We start from the raw sequence: 26,715 nt of genomic DNA on the forward strand, positions 1-26,715 counted from the left end.
AATTGTACTAAAAAATAATAATACAAATTTAATGCTGCAAAATATAATGTCCAGAAAAGGTTTAATCAAAATCTAATTTGTCATGTTATCTATACGTTTTCATATAGTAAGTGTCTAAGGTTTTTGCTCTGCGGTTATAGTATGCTTTAAAATGTAATATATTAGGACAAAATTATTCTTTCTGTTTCTTTCTCTGAATATATATTTATTATAGAAGTATCTTTTTAAAAACTGATTTTCTGTTATGGTTTTAATTCAATGGAATGATTAACTCACAAATTAACTCACAATTCTATTTTCATGTTACATTAAGAAAATAACATTGTCTTCATCATCAAAGAGGATGCTCTGTTCCATATTGCTTTTTGTGTACAACTGTTTTCAGTTACTGTTTTGATTCCCGCTAACATAATCTAATAGTAATGTCAGTCTGCCAAATCTAACACAAAACATTCATTTTCTTCCTTTCATCTTAATCTATTTTTGTATCTGTGTTTATCCCAACATATAGAACTGTTTGTGCGTTTGAGTCATAGGTTTATGCTGTCATTTTCAAGAATCTACTCATCTTTACACCATACAGCTGCTAGAAAAAGCATCAGGAAAAGGGAATTATGCACTTGATGAAAAGTACTACAGAAATTCATACCGTCTTTATCTAAACAGGTCCTTCAGACCTTTTCTTCTTGGTGACCAGATTTATTTAGAATAAGATTAAGAATGCAGAATAAAAACTGCACTGCTTTAGTATGACACATACTGTAATAATCAATTTACAATTAATATAAACCAATATATACAATAAAGTTTGTTAGGTGCACTTTCCAGTCAATTTGCTGTATATATATATATGCCAAATGACTATTGGGATGTATAGTTCCTGGCTCCCTTGCCTTCCAAGCTTTAGAAAGACATGCAAATACTTGATACAATTTCCAGGACAAATTGAAATAAGGAAAAAACAAAACCCACTTGCTCACGTTTAAAGCGGACCTTTTTAGTTATTAGTTCTGATTTTTTTAAAACGTTTTGTATGTTAGTTTGTGATGTAATCTTGGTACAGATTCTTGGGTTAATTCAAACAAAATGAGGAATTTGTACAAAAGTCGGATGTTTTCTGGGAACCAGAACCAGAACAGTCTGAATGTGTGAATATGCAGACAATATGCAGGCAGCAGTATACTTTTTCTTGTGTTTGACTGTTTTTGCAGCTCTTATTTTTATGATGTTCAGTAAACATAATCCATGTGATCCAAGTCTTTGGATTGACAGGCTTGTATTATGGTCGGTGGCTAATGATGCTCTTGCAGATAAGAAGCTTCATTCTTTTCTGTCTAGAGAAATAAATAAGTAAAACCGTTGCCATTGTTATTTTCCATTTCAGTTCCGTACAAATATAGAATCTCTGTTGTGGGGTTTTGGAGTTTACCAACCTAGAAAACCCTTTCACTGCTACTTTATCTTTACAAGTGTTATGACAGTGTGTTATCTGTATTTGTTCAAGTAGCTAATTTATGTAGTTGTATTCCCTAATGGTGCCATTGCCGTTTATAGTTTATTGTAGAACAATGAATAAATGTAGTAGTTAGTACTAAAGGCTACCTCTTATTGAATTTTGGTGACGGAATAACAGCAAAAAGTGGTCTGAGTGGTAGTGTGAAGGTTGTGAGGAGAGATTCAGACTGAGTCAGAAGAATTTTTGTTTTGTCAGCTGCAAAACTCATTTGTCGGAACAAAACTCATTGTCCCTAAATATTTAATAACACTTGAATGAATATTTTTTTCAAATCTTTATTATGTATCAAATGATAGGTAGACTGTAATGAGATTTTTTGGAAGCTGTGTTGGTTATGAATGCACTAAACATTTATAAATGGGTATAGAAAATATGGTTGTGGTCTCATGCTTTTTTTGGACAGGGCTGCATAAATGAGAAGTGAATGCTTAACACGGAGATTAAAAGCATCGCTTTGCATCCCATTATCTCACAAAAAACACCTTACTTTCTTTACCCTTGTAAATTTAATTTAAGTGCCTATTGAAAAGACCATGAATTTGATGTCAAGCATCTATTATGAGTAATCAATGTGTTGTGGCTATGATTTGTTGCAGGGAAACAGCACAAGGATGAGTTCTCTCAACTTATTGCACAGGTGAGAGGGCGCTGGAAGAAAAAGCAGGTGAAACAGGAGCCAGAGGAGGAAACAGATCACGGAAGGGAATGCTCCACAGGTACAGGCAGGGGAATTACCTTCAGAACATACAGTATTTCACCACTGGGCAGGGTACACCCAGGACTGGGCGCCAGTCCTTCACAGGGTACACACAGTCATACACACACTTGCATTAGGGTCAATTTTCACAGAAGCCAGTTGAACTGTTGGAGAAAACCGGAGCACTCAGAACAAAACCCTTGCAGACACAGGGAGAACATACAGACTCTATGCAGTACAGGTCCAGAACTGAACAAAGGGTCCTAGCTCTGTGAGGCAGCAAGGTTAACCACTATGCCACCATACCACCTGCTATTACACTATACAACTCTGTACCATGATAGTCCAGATCGAGACCCGTAAATATGTAATTGATGTGGAAGATCTGTGAGGCGGCCATCATTCAACAGTGGCTGACAGTCATTTTCAGAATCACAAATAAGCAAATGTTAAAACTTCACCAACCATAAAGGGATTGAATAACAAAGCACAATCATGCAGTATTCTTTATTTAAAGCTGGTAATATTTCTTAATAGTCTGCATTGCAGTCTAAAATGCACAATATTTCACCAGAGATAAAACAGCAGCTTCAGAAATGGGTTTTAAGTTTACTGCATCCTCACCCCTCTGTGCTAGCAGCTCATATTGGAAGCCCCCTGTTATTTCTCCCTCCTTCATTCTCTGAGGTTTATATTGCATCGTTATGTTTTTTTTTATCCTTGGTACAGATTGATTAGATTTCCCTGAAACACTGTAATTGTGGCTTGTGAATAGCTGTTTACAAGAAGGTTTTTGTATTTTGTTTTTGAATTCATTTAAATAAACACATTCATAGGCTTTACTGAATATTATCTATGCTTATGAACATGCATGTAGATGTGAATATTTGTGTGTATACTGTATTGAAGAGGACCTGGAGTGTTTCTGAAATTTGCTGTTTCAAGCAAAATGGTTTGTTTAGGCCTGAATAAAAGCAGAATGTATTTTTATCAGCGATCTATATTGTCCATATATGGCCAAAGCTAGCTTTCCCCAAATTATTTGACACAAAGCACAGAGATCTTGAGGCAAGTAGGCCTTTGCCTCAGTTAAATGTTTTTTTCATGTTCTGTATTGAATGGTCTTTTTTGGTCTTTTTGGAACTTGGAACTTTTTTTTTCTGTGTAGAATCAGCTGAAGTTTCCCATGAAGATAATGTCACGTTAGATCATGTTCCTGTACCACCGAGTCCTTCTGTCAGTGAGGTGTCCATTAGCAGGTAAGATATAACCATGCTTTAGACTTCCAAATTGTTTTCTGCATGTCTGACTCATAATACCTATTCCAGTCAGATCAACACAGAACATAACATAACATCACTTTATTAGCACTATACAATTTCTTGCATTAGGAATTCGTCTTTTCACAAACCCCAGCTTGCTCTCCATTAGACACATACACACACAGACAGGGAGAGAAGCCTGGGGTCAGAGCGCCGGGTCAGCTATTGTACAGCGTTCCTGGAGCAGTTGGGGTTAAGGGCCTTGCTCAGGAGCCCAATGGAGCAGGATTCCTCTGCTGGCTGCAAGATTTGAACCGGCAACCTTCCTGCCACAGGCACAGATCCTTAGCCACAGAACCACCGCTCTGCCCCTATATACATCTATATACATATAGCATATATTAAGTGTCTCTAAATATTTAATGTTGGGGCTGTCTGTTTCTGTTGAACAGCATTGTTACCAACAGTGTGGTAGAGGTTTTGAGTTTAAGAGAAAATTTAAATGTAGGAAGCAGTTTGGCCTTTTTGAGTAATACTGCAGTTTGTAAAGTTTCCTGAAACTTGGCTGAGTAGTAGCTGGCAACTATTTTTTTTTAACTTTGAATGGAATGTGTTTGAATGTGTAAAAGTTCAATAAAGTGCTTAGATTATCATTTGTTAATAAAGTAATACAAGAAGGTTCTAAATATAAGAAGTACATGTTTTATTTTCAAAAAAGTTAACTGACCATAAAATTGAATAGCTGCTCCAATACAGGATAAAAGTTTGCAAGTTTTTACGATACAATCAGTAATCCTCTCGATTTTTTTCTATTTCCGTTTTGATTTTTCAATGTCCAAGTTCTCTGTTGTTCAGTGAAGCACATTGTACAAGCCTACACATGTTTTATGCTTTGACAGGTCAAAGCATATTATAGGTAAATTCTCTGAATAGGTTTTATGTATTTGAAATGTTGGTGGTATGTTCTACATTCAAAAGCAATTTTATTCGACACCTATTGCTTCATAATTCTGAATCAGTTCTTACTTTTTTCCCTTTAGTAGAAATATTTTAACATTGAAATCATGAATGTTGACACTAAGGTTACGTTTTCTACACTTCACATTTTTTAAGTCTTAGACATGGAAGACTTTTGAGGGATTCAGTTTCCACAAAACCCAGAGCTTCTGTATCTGTTTATCCCAGTAATTTGATATTTATTGATCCAGGCACTTTAGCTTCTCCACTGTGGCTTATTGTTTTTCCCAAGCTCCTGTAAGGTTCAGGTTAAAAAAAAATACTAGGGTATTTATAGGAACTTATTTGTGATGTTTGTGGTTTTCAACAGATCTGAATTAAATTATCCTTATGTGACTGTTTTCTTACTGTTCTTCATGGATATTTATGCGATGCAAAGGAATATTGCTCTAAAGTTTAAAATCACCCCGGAGATGGGTGTTTCAAGTCCTAAGTCATCTGGCAATTTATCATGGAATCAGAAAAGTGTTCTTGTTTTTTAGTTTGTTTGTTTTTTTCCTGTTGGGTCATTCATCATGATGTTAGTATATTTAAAAATGACGGCAGAGGACTTGTACTATAAACAGCCCTGCACTGTTTCTTTCCCGTGGTTTGGCATTTACCTATTGCAGGCCTGAGAAAGCTGGGGTAGGGTGTGAGACATTTTTATGGTAACTTGACTGCTTAAAAAGGACACTGAATAATAAAGATTACCATCAAGGGAGGGGACGGATTCTGAAGAATGCTAAATGCATCTTAGTCAGCTCATAACTATCCAGAATACTAAAAGAGTATGTGAACTGCTGCTTACACATTATTGTAATGCAGCAAACTGAATGAGGAGCATTTGATTCTTTGGTTGCCTGAACTTTCCATTTCTGAGACTTTTCATATGGTATTTTTTAACAGGCACCTGAGGCTATAAGAAATTATGGAGTGTAAAGTGTCTAATTATCAATACATAAACATTTATGTGAAAAGCACATACGACTTACATTAATACATCTACCGCACCAGTCTAAAGAGTTACAGAGAGAAGATCAAAGTGAAATGTAATAATAATAATAATAATAATAATAATAATTGCCTACACTTACATAAGACTTTGTTTTCTTTCAAGTGCTGTAGTTTTAGTACAATGAGCATTAACATTGAAACACAAAATCAGCCTATGAAGATTACATAATTGTGCTAGTTTTGATATCAATAAAATCATCATCACACTTATAAAGCACTATTCTGGATATTCCACTCAAAACACTTTACAGGTAATGTTTAAATCCACCTGCCTGATGTGACAGCAGCCAGTGCACCCACCACACATCAGCTATCAGTGGGGAGGACAATAGAGTAATGAAGCTAATTCATAGATGGAGATTATTAGATTGGTAAAAGCTGGGGGAAATCTGGCCAGGATGCCGGGGTGAACAACCCTTCTCATTGACCAGGGACCTTGATTTTATGTTTCATCTGAATAAAAGAAATGGACTAGTTGTAGTGACATGGACCTTAACCAAACATACAGTACCTTAGGGCAGTGGTTCTCAAACTTTTTGGACCAAGTACCACTCCTGATCAAACCAAAGCACCCAAATACCACCTACAAGTCATCTTCTCATAGGAACCCAAGAAATTCTCAATGACCAACATGAGCGTGCGTGTGCGCACACACTCACGTACACATTCTATAAGTGACTGTGTCTTTCAGAGGGGGCAGCAGGTCAAGCTGTTTAGCAGCTTTTTCTCCACACATAATATGTGTCAGCTCCTTTGCCAACGGTAAATAAGGTTCTTCAAAAATAGTGTGGGGCTTACCTGCTTTAGCAATCCGCAAGCTTGCATTTTTCCCCGTTTCCGTTTCAGGAGTCTGTCTCAGAAGTTAAAAGAAGTTTTTATTTCATGCGCATGGGAGCGAAACACAGGGACGCTCGGTGTATTTTTCTCAAATTAACCTAGAACAGTTCTTAAATATTTTTCTGTTATATATCACGCTTTCCTGTGCTCACAATATTATCAGCGTTCATAGCACGCATTTCTATGCTTTCCCGTGCTTACAAGATTGGCATTGTTCCAAGATCATGCACATTCTCCTACCTCCCTATTTGCTGGAGATAGCCTTTTTTAAATACAATTGGTCACTTACTTCATAGCACGCATTCCTATAGAGTGGTATAGAATTACATTGTAGCTCTGTGTCCACTCATGTATATGAAAACCCGTCCCGATTTTGTGATTTTTCAGCGCACACAACAAAGTTCCAGGGTCATATGGCGTACCAAATGGCAGCGCTCGGCATACCACTGCTGGTACGCGTACCACAGTTTGAGAACCACTGCCTTAGGGGATATCCAAGAGACCTTGGAATAACTAATGATATAGTAGCAGTATACTGTCTTTTCTCCAAAACAATTTTAACTCCTTTGAAACACTAAGCTATGTCGAGCCCACAACTAATTATGCTTTGTTCACATTATGGTCATTCAGAATCCTCCAATCAATTTGTTTCTCCTCTGTCCATCACCTCTGCCCTTCATCAGCGTGTGCCCTGAAGCCCTGTCTGTCTTAGGTAGCCTTTGTTGCTGTTGTTAAATCTTGTCATAAATTACACATTATTCCCTCAGTATAGTGCAGGCTCAATGAACGTTTCAAGTTTTTCAAGCAGTCCCTTTTCTTTTAGAATGTTTTTAGAAAGTTTTTTTTTTTACTTTGAAGGGTTTAGAAAATAGTGATTGGTATTAATATCCTCTTAAGTGTTTTTCCCTTAGATGGAGAAATCCATGAACATTTCGGTGCATATCAAAAACTCTTGATTTAATACAGTTTAACTTTATTTTCCTTTAGTGACTGTTTTAGAATTTTTTAACCTGATTGTTTAACATATGGTAACTGTTATAACTCTTAAGAAATGTAATACTGTACCTGCTTCATTTTTCTATTTTAACAACCTTGCAGAGTCCAAGTTTTCCCTGGCTTAGGATCTCCAAATTGTCAACTTGGCTTTTCAAATAAAGCCTGTCAATTTGTATGGCATCTCTTGCTTTTACAACAGGTGTTATAGTTAAGATGGAAAAAGATAAGTGCGAAAAGTAAAGTTTAATGATTTCCTATTGGTCTCCATTCAATTTTTGTTTATTAACCACATATCAATATGTGACAATTTAATAACATACATTTTTAATAGAATTCCTAGTTTATGTAATGTGTATATACTGTAGATGTGGTATACATGATAATGTAATGTAGGTTGTGTTGATGTGTAAGAGGTAAACAGCTTCACTCAAGATATCTTAAGAAAGTAATAGATGAATGAGAATACTTGAAAGACAAGGAGGGAAGAATTTACACTGCTTTGCTTTTGCAGTTGAGAAACATTTCTAAAATCCATTGTCCATTCGTCTTTAGAAAGCCTATAATATCCGGTAAGGATTATGGCAGCCCGGAGCTTATCCCAGGAGCAAGGTACAAGATGGGACAGAAACTCAAAAAGACAGAAGCCTGTCACAGGTGGCACTCACATAGGTACATTTAAGGAAGAAGGATGATATAGCCAGCATGTCTTTGGAAAATGGGAGGAAATCAGAAGACCCAGAGCTGGAGATAACATGCAAACTTCTCACAGAAGGTGCCCCAGTGCACAATCGAAGACTTAAGGCAGGAGCGCTAACCACATTCCCACTGTGCTGCTTCATTTCTTAAATATTTATTTTATAAAATATATTTTTTTTTGGTTTTTAATGTCCTTTGAAAGAAAAACAATTCCTCATTATGAATGCTTATTAAAATGCTTCCTTTAAGAACAACAGAAAATTTTAGCCACACACAATTAAAGCATCTGAGCCAGTGTGCTGAAGTATGTACTTTTCTTTGATCTTCAATATTGAAATACAGTTTATACAAGAGTTTCACTGGAAAACATAGAAAGGAACAGAAGTAAAAATGTTAGAAAACAATCATAAACGTGGTCTAAAATGTTTTTTTCCAAGTTTGTTTTTTTTATTTGAAGTATTTTATATTAAGTTATACCACTTGTGTTCTGACACCACATAAATTGTTCTCTGGATAAATATTTCAATACTGCTTTAAATACTTTCAGCTGTAGAATCATTATCCACTCATCCGTCAGTGTTCTTGTACAGGATGCTATGTGTAATTTATTGTTAGGAAATATATTTGTGCTAAAACGAACACAAAACTTAAAAAGCTATGACTTCTTAAAGTACTGTTCTTTTTATTGTTTTAGACATTTAACTTTTCAGCATTTGCCTAGAGCAGGGCTTCCCAGTCTTGGTCCTGGAAGACAAAACACTTTTTTTAAATCTACCCAACGTCTTGGTTACATGATTTAACCCTTAATTAACTTGACCTTTAGAGCCAACCTATGAAGAGATCTAGGCTTTTATTTCCTTTACTTAGAGCCCTCCTGACTCCTTGGAGACTGCTCTCCAGAAGTCACCTAAGTTATCCTGTCTAAGCCTTACAACCGAGAGACAGGTTAATACTCCACCAGAGGCTCCAACCAGGCTGATGTATCTCGCTCTCATGACTGATGGTATCATCATGGGCATTCTCTTTGTGTGCTCTTCCACAAGATGACAAATCTGTGTTCTCCCTCGGTCTCTAACTCATCCAGCTAATGGCCGTCAGATGCAGCAGAATGCAGCTATGCAGCTATGTCGTTCAGATCATACATGCCAATGTGTGCATTTAACCCACAGACAATTGTCCCATTTCTCATTAATTGCCCCATCTCTCTTTATCTTTATTACCCTATTAACCCTTTATGTATAGTTCACCAGACACCCTGACTTCTGCTTTCCCGTTACACTGTCAAGTATGTTCAATAAAATATCAGTGCACCTGCATCTGAAAAGATTGATCATTTTCCTGATATTTGTGCCTTTGTTTCCAGTTATCTTGTGATACAGTATATGTGCTCAGTATACATTGCATTAAAATGATTCTGTCAGACATAAAAGTGGAATAGTTTTCCATAGGGCATTCTTATTTTATTACTGCCATCAGTTGAGAATATGCTATGTGCTCATGCCAATTAAAACCATTTAGCATCATCAAATTAGTCCATGCATTGTGGTTTATGGAAATGAGACACTGGGGCAATTGTGACAGTATTGCCGTCTTTCATGGTAATTTACTGCCATGCTAGTAAACACAAGGAGACAAAAACAGCTTTTACTACTGTGGATGGTAGGTTTTAGAATAACCTTCACTTTGTTTTAGATGCCCAATTTGGTAAGATGCCATTTCACCGTTCACTTAGCTAAATAACTTACACTGGTGAAAGATACCTCCAAATTTGAGTTTGTATGATTTCACATAAAGAATGCTAACAATACATCATCCAGAGCTTTGTTTAACAAGTATGTGTTCTGCAAGTGGGTGTTATCACTGCTGAAAATGTTGGATAATCTGAGTGAGAAGTGAATCGGTGTTGATTATATCTCACCAAAATGGTATTATTTATGAATGAAACAATTTTTATTTACAGGCTAGAGGCAGCGTGAGTAATGGCCACTTCAGAAAAATCAACAAATGAGCTCAGTTTCTTGGCATAAAATTGAGAGCAGTCCCATTTATTATTTCTGATGAAAGTTTATGAATGTAATGCTAAGTCTTATTTGAGAATAAGCAGTGCCTTCCCATGGGTAGCAAGAATCACTCAACAAAATGCAATGTTTGTTCCCTTTTGAGGACTTTGAAGTATTATGGTAACGTGATAAAGAAAGTTACCGTCCTCAAAGAAAGAGCTTATTTACCGATTAATTGCAAAATCTCTGGCAGTGAGATTTCACGCAAAACCAGTAAAGGGATATTTTGATTGTAGCTTTGCTAGGTTATGGGAATTTTTTTAAAAGAATATTCCCATTTTCCGTGCACACCCAAAACCCACTATGTGATTTTGTTTTAGGCAGCATGTAAGAGGGTTTGGTAACGGTTCTGGTTGTGTTGGTGTGCAATGAACCAGTTGATCTTTGTTACGTTGAAATTCAATGTGAAGATGCAGAATTAGCCATTTTAGGTCATGGTGCACTTAAGACTTTCCTTTTCTGACTGCATTTCAAAGAAAACTTTTCATCTGGACAGTATAGCTTTTAATGCTAAATGGTATAGCACTGTCACCATTTCTATTTTGGGCCTTGCACAAAGTTGATCTATATAATTTCTGCACTGAGAAATGAAGCCCAAAGATACTCACAGGCCATTGGTACAACTCTTGTTTCTCCTTTCTGTTGGATCGGGGCCCTATGCTATTTATGCTTTCTATAATAATTTGAAACCAGTCCACATAAATATATGACTAGTGTAAAGCCCAAAGGAACACGGCTCAAGCCCATGAGGAGTTGGGCATTGGCTTACATTAAAGCTGAACTTTTATTTGACAAGTATTGTATCTATTGACAAGTATTGTCTTACATCAAAAGGGAGTTATGTTAACTGGACCAGATTTGCATCATTTCACATTCAGTCTCATACTATATGCCATTTTTTAGTGCACCTCTCATTCCTGCAGACTTGCATTATTGTGATATGGGTTGTGATGCTCTCTGAAGGGAATAAGTCTGTTTTTATTTTTATATTTGGTATGTAGAGAAGTAGTTTTTTTTAATATAGTGGCTCAATCAGTAATTTGCACCAAGAAATATGAATAGCACTGGTTGCTGTTATTGACATATATAAATTTCTCAATTTCAGAACTCAAATTAGAATTTAAATGCAAAGTAGCCCTGCTGCCTCTACCTAACAGTAGAATTAACTGTATTACACTTTTCTGTTTCCTGCTTTTATTTGCAGCTCACACACCGGGCTTATTCTATTTAAGCTGAATTTTAAGTGTTTAAAGCCATTAATAAACAGTTCTATTGTAATGGTTGTAATTCATTCAACTTGGAAGCAAAATAAGGAAATTATGGGTCTGATCAAAAGCAAAAATCTATTTTAATATTTGCCTTGCATATTTATTGCTTGGCACAGCCCTTTTCAATTTCTGTTAAAGCAGAACAAGTGAATGGTGTGCTGTACAGGATCTCCGAGTCTGGTTTCAATTGAAACTTGAACAATTTTGAGTTTAGAATTTCAAACAAATATGCAAATTCCGTCTTTTGGTATGAATGTTGATTGTAATTTTAAGAAATGTGAAGCCTGCTGTCAAGATGTTTTGTACTAGACTGAAAGACTTCCAGAAATGTGAAGCTTATTGTCAAGATGCTTGGTCCTAGACGGGGTTTTCTTTCAGAATTTAAAAATTGCAGTGTTTCACTCATTTAAAAAAAAGGCAAATTGGCGCCTAAATTGTACACTGCTCTGAATTATGAAGGAGGGGAAGAATTACAGAATGCAATAACATGATGCAAAATATGTTCAGTAATGTGATCTAATATTTTGTAAGAGCTAGGAGAAAATAAATACAGATTAAGTTTAAGCTTTTGATTTCAGGAATTATTACCATCCTATTTTAACCAAGGAATAAAGCCAAGCTGAATTATGAATTTTTACTTATGTATTTGTTTGAATATGGATTTCTTTTAGGAATGGCATTCACCCCCAATCCAGACCTGTTTTAAGTTCTAATCCATTTTCCTTTTGCCTTATTGCAAACTGGAATGGGCCTTACCTTTATGGTTTCAGATGCAATTTTCTTATGCCACCTTTGTGCTGCACATAACTGGCTTCGGCCTGACTTATTTCAGTGCAGTACACCCTTAGGCTTGTAATTTCCTTACTCCTGCCGTTGTAGAGCTAGTTTTTGTTTCCTTGTGTATTTCATTAAAGGCACCAGTTCTGTAATCGCTTTTCAAACAGTATACTCAGGCAGGCATACCTTCTTGATGGCAAAGCCAAGTCTTGAAAACTCACAGCAGATTCATCAGAACTCCCGGAGAGAGCTCCAAGATGAATACTGAGAATCTAATATTCGGATGTGGCATTCCATCTGAAGCATCATTTTCTGAACAATATTTCTCTGGGTCAGGTAAGAGAAATCAATTGATCACCTCTCCTGTGTAAGCCTCTATAGGTGTGACAGCCATATTCAGGAAAGGTTTTTGTGGTTTTGATGTGTAGACTAAAGTTGGAAAGTACGAATTCTCCGTGGGGGTCATTTAGAGATCATTTTGGTGTTAACTGAGAGAGAATTGTCTCCACTAAACGGGAATGCTCAATAAGGTTAAACATATGGTAAGGCCAGTTTACTGTGAACTGAGTGAGTTGATGAATCACAATTTATAAATCATTCATATTTAAGACCTAAAGACAATGCAGTACATCACACAGTGTAAAGAAGCTTTTTCTCCTCTCAGTTGTGCATCTTTTGCAACTTGAAAGCAAGGCTACTTACTTTCCTTACAATGGTTGTTCTCCTTTCCATTGTTGCAAAGTAAGTTTTTAATTTCTTATTGCTGCAGCGTAAAGCTTTTGTGTCATTGTGTTGCAGAACTGTATGCCATGCCTCTTTCTTAAACATCTGCATGCAGTCATTATTGTAAATCTGCACCCTGAATTTGTTCCTAACTGCAACATTTGGGAAAAAAAACACCAGACTGAGAAGCATGGCTTGGTGAAAACACCAAGCTGAGAAGACGTCTGGAACATTCAAAACCCTTTTCATTTCTGAATGCAGATACTGTTTTTCAAAATGCATTCTTTTTGTAATATTTGGTGCATTTGAATTCCAAGTGTTACATTATTGTGTAGCTACTAATTTAGTTTTGATATTCAGGGCTTCCACATGAGAAATTCTCTTCCATGATAAAACTTGTAAAAGTTAACAATCTACCATTTGCTATCAATGCAGTATTCTTGTTTGTCTTCTAGCAAAAAATGAAATTTTAAAGTTTAAAGTTAGAAGGGGGATATATGTTAGAGAAAGTCATTTTTAGCACTAGCTTCAGCATTGTTCAACCCTGAAAAATGTTTTTGCTCCATACTTGTAGAAATTTGAAAGGTGACCTTAACGTTTTTTTGCTTTTTAATCCTTTAACTCTGGGGTTACACCACAAAAAAGGAAAACATCCAAAATACCACTGAAAGTCAAGGTCCCTTCCAGTTATGTGCAAAAGTTCAGGAATGTAATAATTCTGGTTTTATGTAAAGTAAAGAAAATAACAAAACTAAACCTACCCCCTCCATTTCAAAGACACTGGAATAATGATTTAGTAATAATCCCTATGAAATTTAAGCAACACTTTATATTTACGTAGATGACATGAAAAAACTATTAAAATTTTCCGGTATTATTGTAGAATTACAGCACATTAATGGTTTGTCTATACTTAGGATAATACTTAAACCGAGGTGCTACACAAGTAATGTTTTTATTGTAGTAGGATCTGTAGAATTTTGTTTTCACTTTAACATTATAAAGTGTTTTTGGTTGATCAATGGCAAACAATCACAATTAATACATTATGATTTCATACAATAATACAATAAACATTTGAAAAGTCCAAGAGGTGAATACTTATGACACGGCCCCTTCCCACACAGTTCCAGCAGTGCAGAGTCTTGAGCGTGACCATCTAAACTTTATAGAAAATACTGAAGATTTAGACTGAACCTCTGAGTGTTGTGTTTGAGGTCAAATGTCTAGGATCTTCATGTTTTTTTCTCAGATGAGCATCTTAAAAAAACAAGATGAGAATACTTTGTCTATAATGTACTTGATGCTGTTTTTAATTAAACTCTGCATCTTTCAATTTATAGGCTCTTGTATAACAGATGTTACACCAGACTTTCTTTTGTCAAATCTTGCTCTAAGCAATCTATCCAGTTTTGTCTCACATTTTCATTTTCATGTCTTCACTGAAAATCTTCCTTAATAATCAACTCGTATTTAGTTTTGGCATGTTTGAAGGACAGAGGATTCATAAAGATCTTGTGATCCTAAATATTTATACCAAAAATAAGTACAAGTTGAATATCTATAGTTTTATTTTTTCTAAAATGCTTAAACATAAAACTCCACAACTTAAGAAACGAGGAAATCTGAAATATTTAGTAAGCTGTAAACATTAAGAAGACCTTTTTGAGATTGAACTGATATAAATGCATCTACTGCTTTCCAGTACTGAAAATGGTTCACATATGAAAGTTATTAAATGCACAACTGATGGTTCTACCACTTCAGGTTGCCTTTCAACTGTGCATTGTCTTAACTGGATTAATTCTATTGTGATTTTGGACTCAAGTCACAGTATGATACTTTGTGCTCCAGAGATAACCTGAGTTATGCAGATTTATTCAAGCTCTGTCGAGTGCTTTATAGATATCACACTGACAGATTAACAGCCATTATGACAGACGAGCACACTCCATTACTCTCGTCCTACTTTAATGATGTAAGCCTAAATGGCATTATGTTCAACGTTGTTGAATATATTTTTTTCTCACAAAACACTCTTTCCTGTTTCAGCTCCCGCAGTAATGTTTTCAGTTCAGACTCTGCTGATGAAAGCAAAGAGTAAGTTTTTTTTTCCTTTTTCATTTTAAGCTTTTGGGCAATGCAATTCAAGCCAGACTTCACTGACAAGCGAGGACAGCTGCTTCATTTTCACGTGTGTGTATATACTGTGCCTTGCAAAAGTATTCAGAGCCTTGCTCAGTTTTCACATTGTTGCTTTAAAGCTGAAGTCAAGGCAGTTTGACGTAGCAATTAGTATTTGATATGTACACAACCTACTTCAGATATTCAAAACAAAAAAGGACTTAATAAGAAGGAAAAATGGAGCAGTCATGATTGCATAAATATGCAAACCCTTTACTGTGGCAAACCTAAATTTAGTACACAAAATTAATTCTTATTATTAATTGCATCAATAGTCATCTGCATGATTTCAGAATACATGCATTTGTTCCTGTAAGGTTCTTCAGTCAGGTAGTGAATTTCAATTAAAGTTTCAACCATGAAAACTATGAAGCTTTCAAAACAACTCTGGGATACAGTTATATAAAGCCACAGACTAGGGAGAAGATGGAAAAAAAAGACCTTTAATAACTCTGAGCATGGTGTTGTCAGGTTAGGGATACCACTGTAAAGCCATCTGTGATCCAACATAGTGCATCAGTCACTCACACCATTATGATATAGATCTGCTTCTCATCACATGGAACTTAGAAGCTTGTCAGAGACTGATGAGAACGTATATGGAGCAAAGTATTGGCAAATGCTAGAGGAAACTCTGCTTCATACCTATCTGTTCATACTGGGACAGAAATTCAGCTTTAAGCAGGACAATGACCCAAAGCATTGGAATGGCTTAAGAATAAGCAAGTAGATGTCCTTGAGTGGCCGAGTCAAAGTCCTGACTTGAATCCTATTGAGAATGTGTGGAAAGGATTAAAAACTGCTGTCGATAAGCGATCCCCAAGCAACTCAAGAAAATCTGCCAAGAAAAACAGGCAAAAATTGCACCACAACTGGTAGAACTTACCCAGAAACACTTGTGGCTCTAAATTTCTGCCAGAGAACTCTCCCACCAGATATCAAGTCTGAATACTTATGTAATCAACATATTTGTTTTTTTCTCATTAGTTGTTGTTAACATTTACTGCCCTTAGAATTCTTCATTTTGAGCTTTCAGGTTTTGAATAACTTTTTTAAAAACTGCATTATTTTATGATTTTTCAAAATGGGACTCCAGAGGAAGGGTCTGGCTACAGTCACAAGGCACTGTATAGCTCCTGTATGCATCTGCATATAGGGTGTTCAAAAAAAGAACTGTTTTTTATATTCACATAATATGCTATAACAGCTGTGGGATTTGCACCTTGTATATTTTTAACATTCAAGAAAAAGTGATTGCTAATCAGTTATATTATATTTCATTTATTTATAGACACACTCCATAACTCACCTATTTCACAGACAGTCAACGTGTTAAACCCAAGAAAGCACCCATATCAGCTGTGCTGTATGTCAGGTTTATTTGTTGAATCAAATAGGCGAACATAAAATCTATGAAGGGTGTAATGACGAACAGTTTCTCTCGACACCTGCTTGATGGAAAATGTCCCTCCAGAATGAGTCGTTTTATCTAAACAGAATAGTCTTTTTCACCAATTATTCACTACAAGCTTTGGTTGAAGGTTATTGTATGACTTATGTATTTATGCATCTCTCCTTCTCTACTTACGATATGATGTTAAGCAATAAACTGTTCATTGAAGCATGCAAAAGAGCTGTACTTTAAAGTGCTGCAGTGTATAAATAATTTTCATTGCAGCTTAAGCAGGAACAGAAGAAATTATAGCCCGCCAAGACCTAAAAGCGTATCAGCAAGCAGGACTTGAAACTGAGGTTTCTTTAGTATCTTTAGAAAAAATGAAAAGAAAATGGATTTTCAAGTTCATTAGTAAATGCCAAGTGAATTCCATAGTCTTGCTGCTGAGGAGTAATATTACAAAAAATTTAGAAATATACAGTTTTCAAATATACATTTAGAAATATATATTGATGTCTTGCATTTATATTAATCAGAACTAACTGATTAGGCATGTAGTAACGTAACAAAATATTTCTTTATAATTAGTGTGGCTGCAAACACTTAGGTGCAAGCTGTTAGTTCCTCTATGTGCAGTTGCTGCTCCATCTGGTTTGAATATTACCTCCCTGCTATTTCTACAGATGACAGTTAGAAAATTAATGAGTGCAGTGGCTTTGATCTGCAAATACATTAAGTACAGTACACATTGGTATTGATGCCAGTTGAGTAGCTGTTCAGTTTGGCAATGAGCCATTACTTACAAAGTTACTGTACATTTTCTCTGTACAGTACAGCTGTCATGCTCTGATCATTAAGACTCCATTGTTCTTTTAAGTTGGTTAGTTAGAGTTATGCACGGTACCCTGTACGTAAGCTATTGGCAATTGAGAGCACACTATGTGGAGCAGGTAAAGGTGGTGCATTTCTGCTGTCAGCAGACCTTGACAAGTAAATATCATCTGTCAGGACACAGGGGAGGAAAACTCCTGGTTTGCTTGGTGATTATGTTGATGTGTTCTGGAGAAAATCCATGTGTAAATGCCACAGCGCGTTTCAGTTTGCAGAGATTTCCATATGCTTTTGCAAAATAATTGCAAGGTTTTTAAAAGGTCTGCATCAAATATTGCCTAGATTTAAAATATATTTCACCATCCTGCTATAATGGTTTAGACCCAGTGTGTGAAATACTGCATTTAATTCATTCTAAACCCTAAAGGTTCTAAAGATTAGTAATACTCTTGTGAAAGTGAATTAAGTGTCCGTGTAATCCATACAGTAATATGAAGTTTTCATCCCCTCCACTTTACATTATCCCTTGGTTTGGAAAGCTTTTTGGTCCTTTGCAGTTTTATATCCTTTTCTGAAAAATACTGAGACTGTTGCAAGACTTTTAAATGGGAATTTTAACTGGAATCCTTGCACCATTTGGTAAGACTTGTTAAATTAGCCGAAATGTTTTGTAATTGCTTTCAGTAATCTGCTTCACATTCCAATTAGTTTTAAAACAAAGTAGTCATAAGTATTCAATGTTTGCAGATTACTTATTATACTACCAGGTGTTAGCTATTATCCTGAAACAACATCTGTGAAGGAACTACCCCATTCAAATTCTGAAAAAAATCATTCTAGTGCAAAACTGTTTTATTTAAAATGGAATCAACAGAGAATTATATCCCGAAATACAGCTTATGAAAAATACATTGCTGTCAGTCTTTTTTAACTGAATTGTGATTCTGTGTAAATATTTTAATTGTGATAAACATTTGTCTGTTTCCTTACTGTATCCTTCTTAGTTCTCATTTGTATGTGAGTGCAGTATCTGGTTATATGAGAGCTGAGAATTAAAATGGAGGCCAGCCTATTCCGCAGTGTTTGTAAAGAAAGCATGTTCATTCAAGGTGAAGGAGAGACAAGATCAATCACGTCTGGAGAGATGGTTATCAATGAAGAGGTAAAAGCTATAAGTCCAGCTTTTCTTTAAAAATATTGCTTAAAGGGACTGTAATGACTACATAATGATACTGCATGTTACACTAAGCTTAACTGTATATTTGTGCATGTTCTTAGAATCAGGACCTAAATGATAGCGTGTACATAAATATCTCTTAAATACACATTTACATATGCAACATTTTTACATCTTTTAAATTTATTTTTTTTTTTAAACATTTTGTATGTATAAATGTCATAGGCTGATACACCGTTAATTTACAAACATTTAGCATGTCACTGGAAGATTCACAGTTGAGAATATTGATAGTCATACTTCACAAAATCTGTCAAGAGAACGGAGTTAGAATGCAGCACACAACTGTAACTGGTGCCCCTGTGAGTTTCTTTCAAGATGACGTGTGTTAGATTGACTGAAATGCTGAATCAAAGGGGTTGTCATTCAGTGGGATTTGTGAGCAGATTTGTTGAGAATTTAAAAGTTGGGAATTATGTTAGCCTCAGAAACCTAAATCAAAGGCCATGATGCTTATCCTTCTGTATGCGTCAGATTTAACCAAGCATGCAAAAAATATTTTTCTCATATCCTTCTGTGAGAAGCCCAGGCTACTTAGGAACAAAAAATGTGTGTGTGAAAATCCCTTTGAAAACAACTTCCAAAACCTTTTTTAAAGTGCAGTATTTCACTGATGTGCCTGGATAGTAGCACATGGCCTTTATGGAATTGTGCTGAAAACATTGTAGTCATTTGGATATTCTTTGTTTTCTATGGCTCATAAATTGCAGTTTAGGTTAAAAAAAAGGTAGCATATTATGTTTCAGAAAGTACAAGCACTGCTTCATGCCTCCAGTACACATAGAGCCACTTACTCTTGACTCAGCAGGAAGTTTGGGACAAAAGAGGCATGGAAGTATTCAGCGTTTCACTGTTATCCAGATGGTTTGCCTGAGCAAACTTCAGAAATGGGATTGTCATCACACTAATTATGAATGTACAATAAGTAATTTTTGCACACTAAGGACCTCAAGCAGTCTTAGTTTGGCCTTGTTGTACTTCTTAGTGTTAACGAAATACCTAGGGTTAATATTAAGTTTTGGAAAGTCCAGTTCTTTAGTGTAGCCAAGTGAACAAATGAACCTAAACCCTTCCAAAATGTAATGCATTGCAATTTGTCAATTTGTTGTGAGCATGCCTTTATGACATATCAATATCTGAGATGCAGTTTACAATTTAATGGCTTTAGCAGAGGAGAACAGAATGTTTTTTTATATATTACTGTACCTAAATATTTTTCAGTTTCCCAGCAGAAGCAAGTTATTAACTGACTGCTTGTAGACAGTCAATTTATATCCACTCATGCATTGAAAATATGCCACAGTTAATTGGGAATGAGATTGACTTCCCATGCATATAACTGCTACAATTTCATTTGACTTCTGTAGCCCAACGTGGGACAGATACTGATGGACCTTGGCCATCCAATTTCAAGAAAATAACAGATATGACTCACGAACACATACAGCATCAAGTATTTTTTTTTTCATTTGAAGTCTGGTTTCTTTTTAAATGGTACCATATGTGAAATTCTGTCAGTTTGTGGAACTTCCCTTGGGGTGTGTTAGCTGAGCTTTATCTTTGGAATATATATATATTTATTTTCTGTTCTCTGTCGGGAGAAGAGACGTGCTCTGTCACTTGTTTCATGGTTTTTATTTCTCCTTTCAAGCAAGCATGCCTTTCACTCACTGAAAAACTCTTTAGTCGTCCATATGGTAGATTTCACGTGGCTGCATTATAAGTGATACACAGGTAGTGTTACTTTAATTCCGCGAACTGAGCATGGTAGCATGTCAATTTCTTTTTTGTGACCTCGTGTTCTAATGTTCTCAGATGTTCTAAGAACCTTAATAAATAATGTTATTGATTTTTTTTGGTTATTTGATAAAAACTAATTTAATCTTGTTCAGTACACTGCATATGTCGGCAGGGATCTCTCGTGACTCCGTTTATGCAATGTGGAAAGGGTAGGAAGACTGGCAAAACTGTTTAGAGTGATGAAATCCTTTTGGCTTCAAAAGTTCTTTTTTTGTCAAATAAAGGTTTAAGTTACACATTTCTGAATAAAATAAAACTTACTTTTAATTTAAAAATGCTCTTTGGGTTCAAAAAATTATTGTAAATGTAATTTTACCCTTTTCGTTTCTGGAAAAAGTAGGATAACAAAATAAAGTGAAGATTCAGTTGGTCAATTGAGTCATTCTTGACACAAGTGTATGTGTAGTTATAATATGCTAATATGAATGAGTGTAGCTATTTGTTGTGTTCTCTGGCAATGTGCTATAAGTGTCTCAACTATAGGTTCACAAGGCTTATGTGGGTGGTGAAGATTGCGTGCAGTAGACAACAGATTTACAGAGTTATCCTACTGTGATCATCTTGTATTTGACCGTCTTGTATTAGCAATTTTGCTAATATCTGTGAATTTTTCCCAAGCTGAGATGTTGTTGTTGAAAACGTCTTCTACGATACTGTTTTACCATATTATTTTAATCTGCTCTTATAAATGTATACACACAATACAAACTAAAACCCTTTTCAAACTTCAGTGGAAAGGATTATAAATAAGCAAATTGATTGTGATACTGTATCAGACCTACAACAAATTACTTTATTAAGAAAAAAATAACAGAGCTTGAGTAGTTACATGACTGGTATAAAATTTTTAAATAATCTTGGAATATTTGTAGTTACTGCTTAAATGATTGAATTATCTAGTCAGCCTTAATTTGAAGTTGCAACTTTTTGCATGATTATTGGTGCCTAAAATTGTCATTTAGCATTTTTACACAGTGATATATCTAATTCATGTCATAAGCATTTGATGCAAGAATGTGTTTCATGATTAAGTTTTTTTTTCCTCAGCAATTAGTATTCATTTGGTACTAAATTTAATAAAGCTAATGTAATTTTTTGTATGTCTTCAAGGAAAGAAGATGCCTTTATCTATAATATTATGTTATTTTAATTAGAGCAGTGATCAAGAGTTTGTACACTGTTTGCAAGTGAAAATATTACCAATTTCTATATATATTAAGTAACACACACACTGGATTGCAGATGGGAGGGTTACTTTTGAATTATTACTATTGAATAACTACTTTTTGAATAACTTTTTTATATGTTCCACATGCTGATTTTTTACTTCTGATGTCATAAACAGCAATTCAAATATTTGATTGCATCTGTGTTCTTGAGTAGAAATAACTATTTACACCACCCTCCAGATTGTATTCCCTTTTACATAATATTTTATCTTTAAAGTACCAGATGAGAAAGTACATTTTTAAATTTTCTTGTCTGACTGAATTCAAGTAATTTGAGTGGGGAGCTGCGTCAGAGTGCTTTGGCTGCCAAGGAACAAGTAAAGGTTAATTCCACGCTGACATGTTGAAAGAAAAAATGCAATTTTTCGGCCGTTAAGCCTTCATCAGTTGTCACACCTGAAATGTCTTTTCTTTCTGATTTTCAGTGTGGAATTAACATGTATTTATTAATTTAATCTAAATTTAAAAACCTTTCTTGCACTCCCTATGTAATAATATTTTATTTTCCCTGTATCTTTTGTTTTACTTTACATTATACTTTGCTGTTAATAATCCAAAGAATAAGAGAAAAACACAGGGTCCCATAGTTAGGCCAGTGAGTTGTAAAAAAGCATGTCTGCCTTTGTTGTAAAGTAGTAATTTGCAATATGGTGGAGGATTCTCTAGCGTTCAGACTTTTTGTGGGATAATCAGCTTCCATGGATTTTAGACTTCCGAGCAGAGTGCATTATATAAAGTCCTTGATGGCTTCCTGAATTTCTCTTTTTGCCCCTTAGAAGTTAGCATTATTATTACCTGAAGCTTTACAGAAGAGTAAATTAATGCAGCAGTAAATCTGTAGGAGCTGCATGATTTGTCCAATATGTATCAGACAAGGCAAAATTAATCATTGGCAGAAGTGTCCTGATTTTCAAGACTAAATCCTTTTTTCCCATGTTTCGGGACAATTTATAGTGTCTTTCTCAGTTATTCCACTTGAAATCAAACGGGATTTAGGCGGATTATCATCGAGAAACTGGGTTGCTTTGGAGTTAATTAGGTTTAAGGAAAACGTGATTGTTCCAGTCCTTTTGCACCTCGATAAAGAATACACAGCCAGTGAAAAAATAGCATCATAAAGTGCCTTTTTGATTTCTAATCTTTATACTTTTCTCATTAATCATTGAAAAACTGAGACTGGACCATGTGGTCCCTGACAGTCTGTGTCAGGTATCACTGCAGACTGAGCCAGCTTACTGCTTTCAATTTTAACCTTGTGTGAAAACTGTTATAATTTCTCATGTTTCTAGTTTAAAAATATGACATCCAGTCCTGGCAAATAAAGGAATGCAGTATAGGATTACAGCATATATAGTTACTAGTGTAACTTATTTTGATTAATCAGAAAAGTTTCACATGAATGTTTTAGTCTGAGCCAAATAAGACTTGTGCATTTACCTTTTGGAGTCATCACACAACCTGGCTTCTGAGAAGCCAGTCATTTCAGTGATATTTTGCTCTCACACCCCCAACTGTAGTCAAGTCTTACCAGATAAATCCTGAATTTAGTGTAAAAAGGATTTAAAAATGTACAGGATGAATCTGTAATAAATTTTAATTGGCAAATGGAAGCTGTTTTCCAAGTTGTTGTGGGCTTGGTGACATTAAGAAATTTTAGTCTTGCAGTGGAACCCTTTTTCATTGGTGCTTTGTCATTATGCTGTGTGCTTCAAGCCAGCTATAAGTTGAACAAATGTTTTGGTGAATTAAATATTGCAAACCTTTGAATCCACCTAGCAAAATCATTACATTTAATTAAGTAGTTTTCTAGTCTTCAAATTAAGTACTATTTTGCAAATAGTTTGCAAATAATGTGGGTTTAGGTGAATTTGGAACAAAGAATCTCTTCAAACTATGGCTTCAGCGTGACCATCAATACTGGCTTCCAGTGAAGTTATTCTCAGGTCATAAAACACAGAGTGGTTTATCTCCTTATTATTTTAAGGATTTAATGCTTGAGTATAATCTAGAATTAATTTGTGCTCTGCCTTCACACAGTGCAGCACCACATCTGTGTAGCTCACTGCACAAATCCATTTGAGTCTCTGCAACAGTTAACCCTTTCATAATTTGCTTAAAGACCTATCTTTTTAGTAAATCTAGGGTTTGACTAAACTGATCTGTTGTTTTTTTTTCATTTTTGTTTATTTAACATTTTATTTCTCTGCTGTAATGTGTGGTGCAGCATTCTGAGTTTCTAGAAAAGACCTCATCCATCAGTGCAGTATTTTATGATGGTATAACTTTGATCCAGGTTTTGCCATTTTTTATAAATGGCCTTTTCTGGCTGCCTTTGTTGAGCTTGTTTTGTATTGTTTCCAGCTATATCAGTATAATGTCATAAAGGTTAAAAGAGAAGCTAAAGCTCAGGCCTCCAGTGAATGTCCACTGAGAGCACGCATAAAACTGACATCCAGGGGTTAAGGAACAGTGACCTGGCAAAAACAAGACCTAATCAGCTTCCAATAAAAAAGTTTATTTGCCCACTGAAAATATAATGCAGTTACATAATTTACTCTTTTTAACAAACCCTCTTTTTTTCCACTGTTATTCAGAATGTTTGGGTTCGGTTTTGGCATAATTACAGTGGTCTTTGTATTGGATCTTACAGTAGTGTCTAGTGAGTCTAAGCAACTTTGATGAATTTTGCTGTTTGAAAGGGGTTTCTGTACCTGGGTGTTGGGCCTATAGGAGTAAAAGGTCCAGAGTGCTGTATCTGTGTTGCCATCTAGTTTTAAACTCTGTATAATTAATGTTCCGTGTATATAGACAGATGAGCCACCTTCGTTGAAGAGTATGCCAGAGTGTGTCAGTCTGGGAATGCATATACCTTTAGAATTACAGGAGGAAATCCTTTGGCAGGCTTGCCAGGTCTTTAGTGGGTGATTACAAATCGCAGTACCTAGACTGAAGTAAAGTGGAATATTCATTTTAGAATGTCAGGGGAGCAGTGTAGATATTTCTAAAATATATAAAGGTCATTGTTTTGAATCATTTAATTTACTTGCTAATTCCTTTTAATGTATGGTATGATGCTGCAGGGCTACAGTGAGTATTATTTAATAAATGCCCTGGCAGTGAGTGCTTCTTTTTTGACCTTGCTAATTCCTGTACTGCCCATGTGATATATCTAGGTTATTCTGTCAGTTTCCCTTCATTCAGATATTTAGGATGAAATCATAATCAAATTGTAAGTTCCCAGGCAGGGTATATTAGTTATTGAAGCATCTTTAAGTGTTAGTCAGAAATGATAACAGCTTGAATACATGCTGTTACAAGCCAATTACGAATATTAGACTGCAAAATATTTAACCTAATCAATTTTTTGCACATATTTAATGAAGTCATCTCTAATTTTTGTAATAATACTGTTTTCTCACAGTTTGAAGGGTTTTAATTTTTATCATTTACTGTATGTTGGAGAGGAGGATTCAGGTGGAGTGCTTAAAAGGGCACTTAGAGCATTGCGCATGTGGTTTTTAAATGAGATAATGGACCAAAAAGCTTTAGTCCAGCTTGAAAAGAGCCATTATGCTCATTCATATATTATCTGATCAGTTTTTTTTAGTAAGTAAAACAAGTTCCAAAATGGTTAAGTGACAATATGCAAGGGAATGGAAGGGAAATCTGGGTTACATTTTACCGTTTAACTAACAACCGATGAGCAGTCCCTTTATGGCACCATGTTGTGTATATCAAACATTTCGTTTTGTCCATGGTGTCTTTTTTATGATCTGAAGACATCTTTAAGTAATACAAACAAATCTTGTACAAGGCTGGGTTATGAAGTATTTTGACCTTTTAATAGAAGGCCTGGGTTCTGCCCATGGCTGAAGCTTTTTGTGTCAGAGTGGAGTGTGGGAATCGGGAACAGGAAGAGCAGAGTCCCTGCAGAAAAGCAAAGCTGGCTTATCCTCCTCCAGTATCCTGAGATGACACATTATCCGATCTGTCTCACAAGAACCTTGGTTCATTCCAAAACCAGAGCTTGTTCTATAGATTAGTGGTCTTGGTCCTGGAAATAGCTGTATGGCCTGTAGTCACAGGGATAGTCCCTGACAGGAAATAAGAATTATAAGCATTATGAAGATAAGTTGCTACCACAGCACGAACAAAAAATGTGCACCCTCAAGTGAGATTTGCAGTTATACTATGAAGGAAATTAACAAACGTCCCATAGCATTCAGGTGAGCAAGAACAACTTTAGTTTTTCAAATATTGAGTTATGGAAAGAATGTTCTTGTATATTAATGGAAGTTGATTGGTGTATCGCTTCTGCAGCATATTTTTTAACTGAATGCCTTTTTCGTTTTACAAACATTGTGTTCTTGTTTATTGTTAACGCAAACTATATCATAGAAGAAAGCAAGACCAGACACAAAGTATCTACTGGTCTTGTGGCACGATCATAGAAATCTTCTATTATTCAAGCATCAGTCAAGGGACTTTGTCTCACGTATATCAAACTCTGTTACAGCAATTTAGGAGAAACACCACCCAGGAAACGGAAGATCTGTAGGGCCACAGAGGGACCTTTCATCCAGAACCCAAAACGGACTAAAGAAGAAGAGCCGAAGAAGAAATAAGATTGCAAACAGGAATGAGACTTCTCAGACTGGGAAGGAAATCGTTTTCATCAGATATGTTTTTCTTTGTGTATACGTAGTCGATCAAACCTTTTGTTTTTGTTAAACATGTATGATGCACTTTTCTTATGATTTTATTTAAATAACGTTTTTATTTGTTGCACATTTTCAGTTCGAAATGTTCATTAAACAGCTCTAAATACATTGCAGCTTTATTTCAGATCATTGCACACCTGCAGTTTTCCTTTAAAATCCAAAGAGTGGCATTCTATTATATTCAGGTATACCAATAGAAAATGTTTGTGGTATTAATAAAAAAAATACAAAATCATTGTTTTCATCATGTCCTCTAGCCAGTACCCGTGCAAGCACACAGATGAACTGTGATCTGTAGCAGTCGTTGCCGACCCTGGTCCTGGAGAAACACTTCTCTTCTGGTCCATGTTCTGAGTTATTAATCACAAACTAATTGCATTTAGCTTTTCTGAGGAATTGTTTCCAAATTCCCTTCAGGTCGTGTACCTTGCTTTGAGTATTTAATTGGTATCAAGTCTGTATCAGTTTCTGA

The 26,715-nt window shown here is 35.5% G+C and overlaps 1 protein-coding gene across 3 annotated transcripts in view; it reads left to right on the forward strand.

The window, feature by feature from the left end:
• The window catches only part of rad18 (RAD18 E3 ubiquitin protein ligase), a 60,273-nt gene extending 33,942 nt beyond the window's left edge, over positions 1-26,331 (forward strand). Inside the window, exons 10-13 of one of the 3 annotated variants that reach the window (XM_088916605.1) lie at positions 2,113-2,232; positions 3,382-3,472; positions 14,898-14,945; positions 26,039-26,331. In XM_088916605.1, the coding sequence (XP_088772731.1) occupies positions 2,113-2,232; positions 3,382-3,472; positions 14,898-14,945; positions 26,039-26,147 (368 nt within the window). In that variant the 3' untranslated portion in view covers positions 26,148-26,331. Of the gene's footprint in view, positions 1-2,112; positions 2,233-3,381; positions 3,473-7,873; positions 8,122-14,897; positions 14,946-26,038 lie in introns of those variants that run through there. The other 2 variants (XM_088916607.1, XM_088916606.1) reach the window with 2 other exon arrangements.
• The last annotated feature ends 384 nt before the right edge of the window (positions 26,332-26,715 follow it).

Source organism: Atractosteus spatula, chromosome 5 (genome assembly GCF_055471065.1).
Source record: "Atractosteus spatula isolate fAtrSpa1 chromosome 5, fAtrSpa1.hap1, whole genome shotgun sequence".
NCBI classification, from domain to species: domain Eukaryota; kingdom Metazoa; phylum Chordata; class Actinopteri; order Semionotiformes; family Lepisosteidae; genus Atractosteus; species Atractosteus spatula.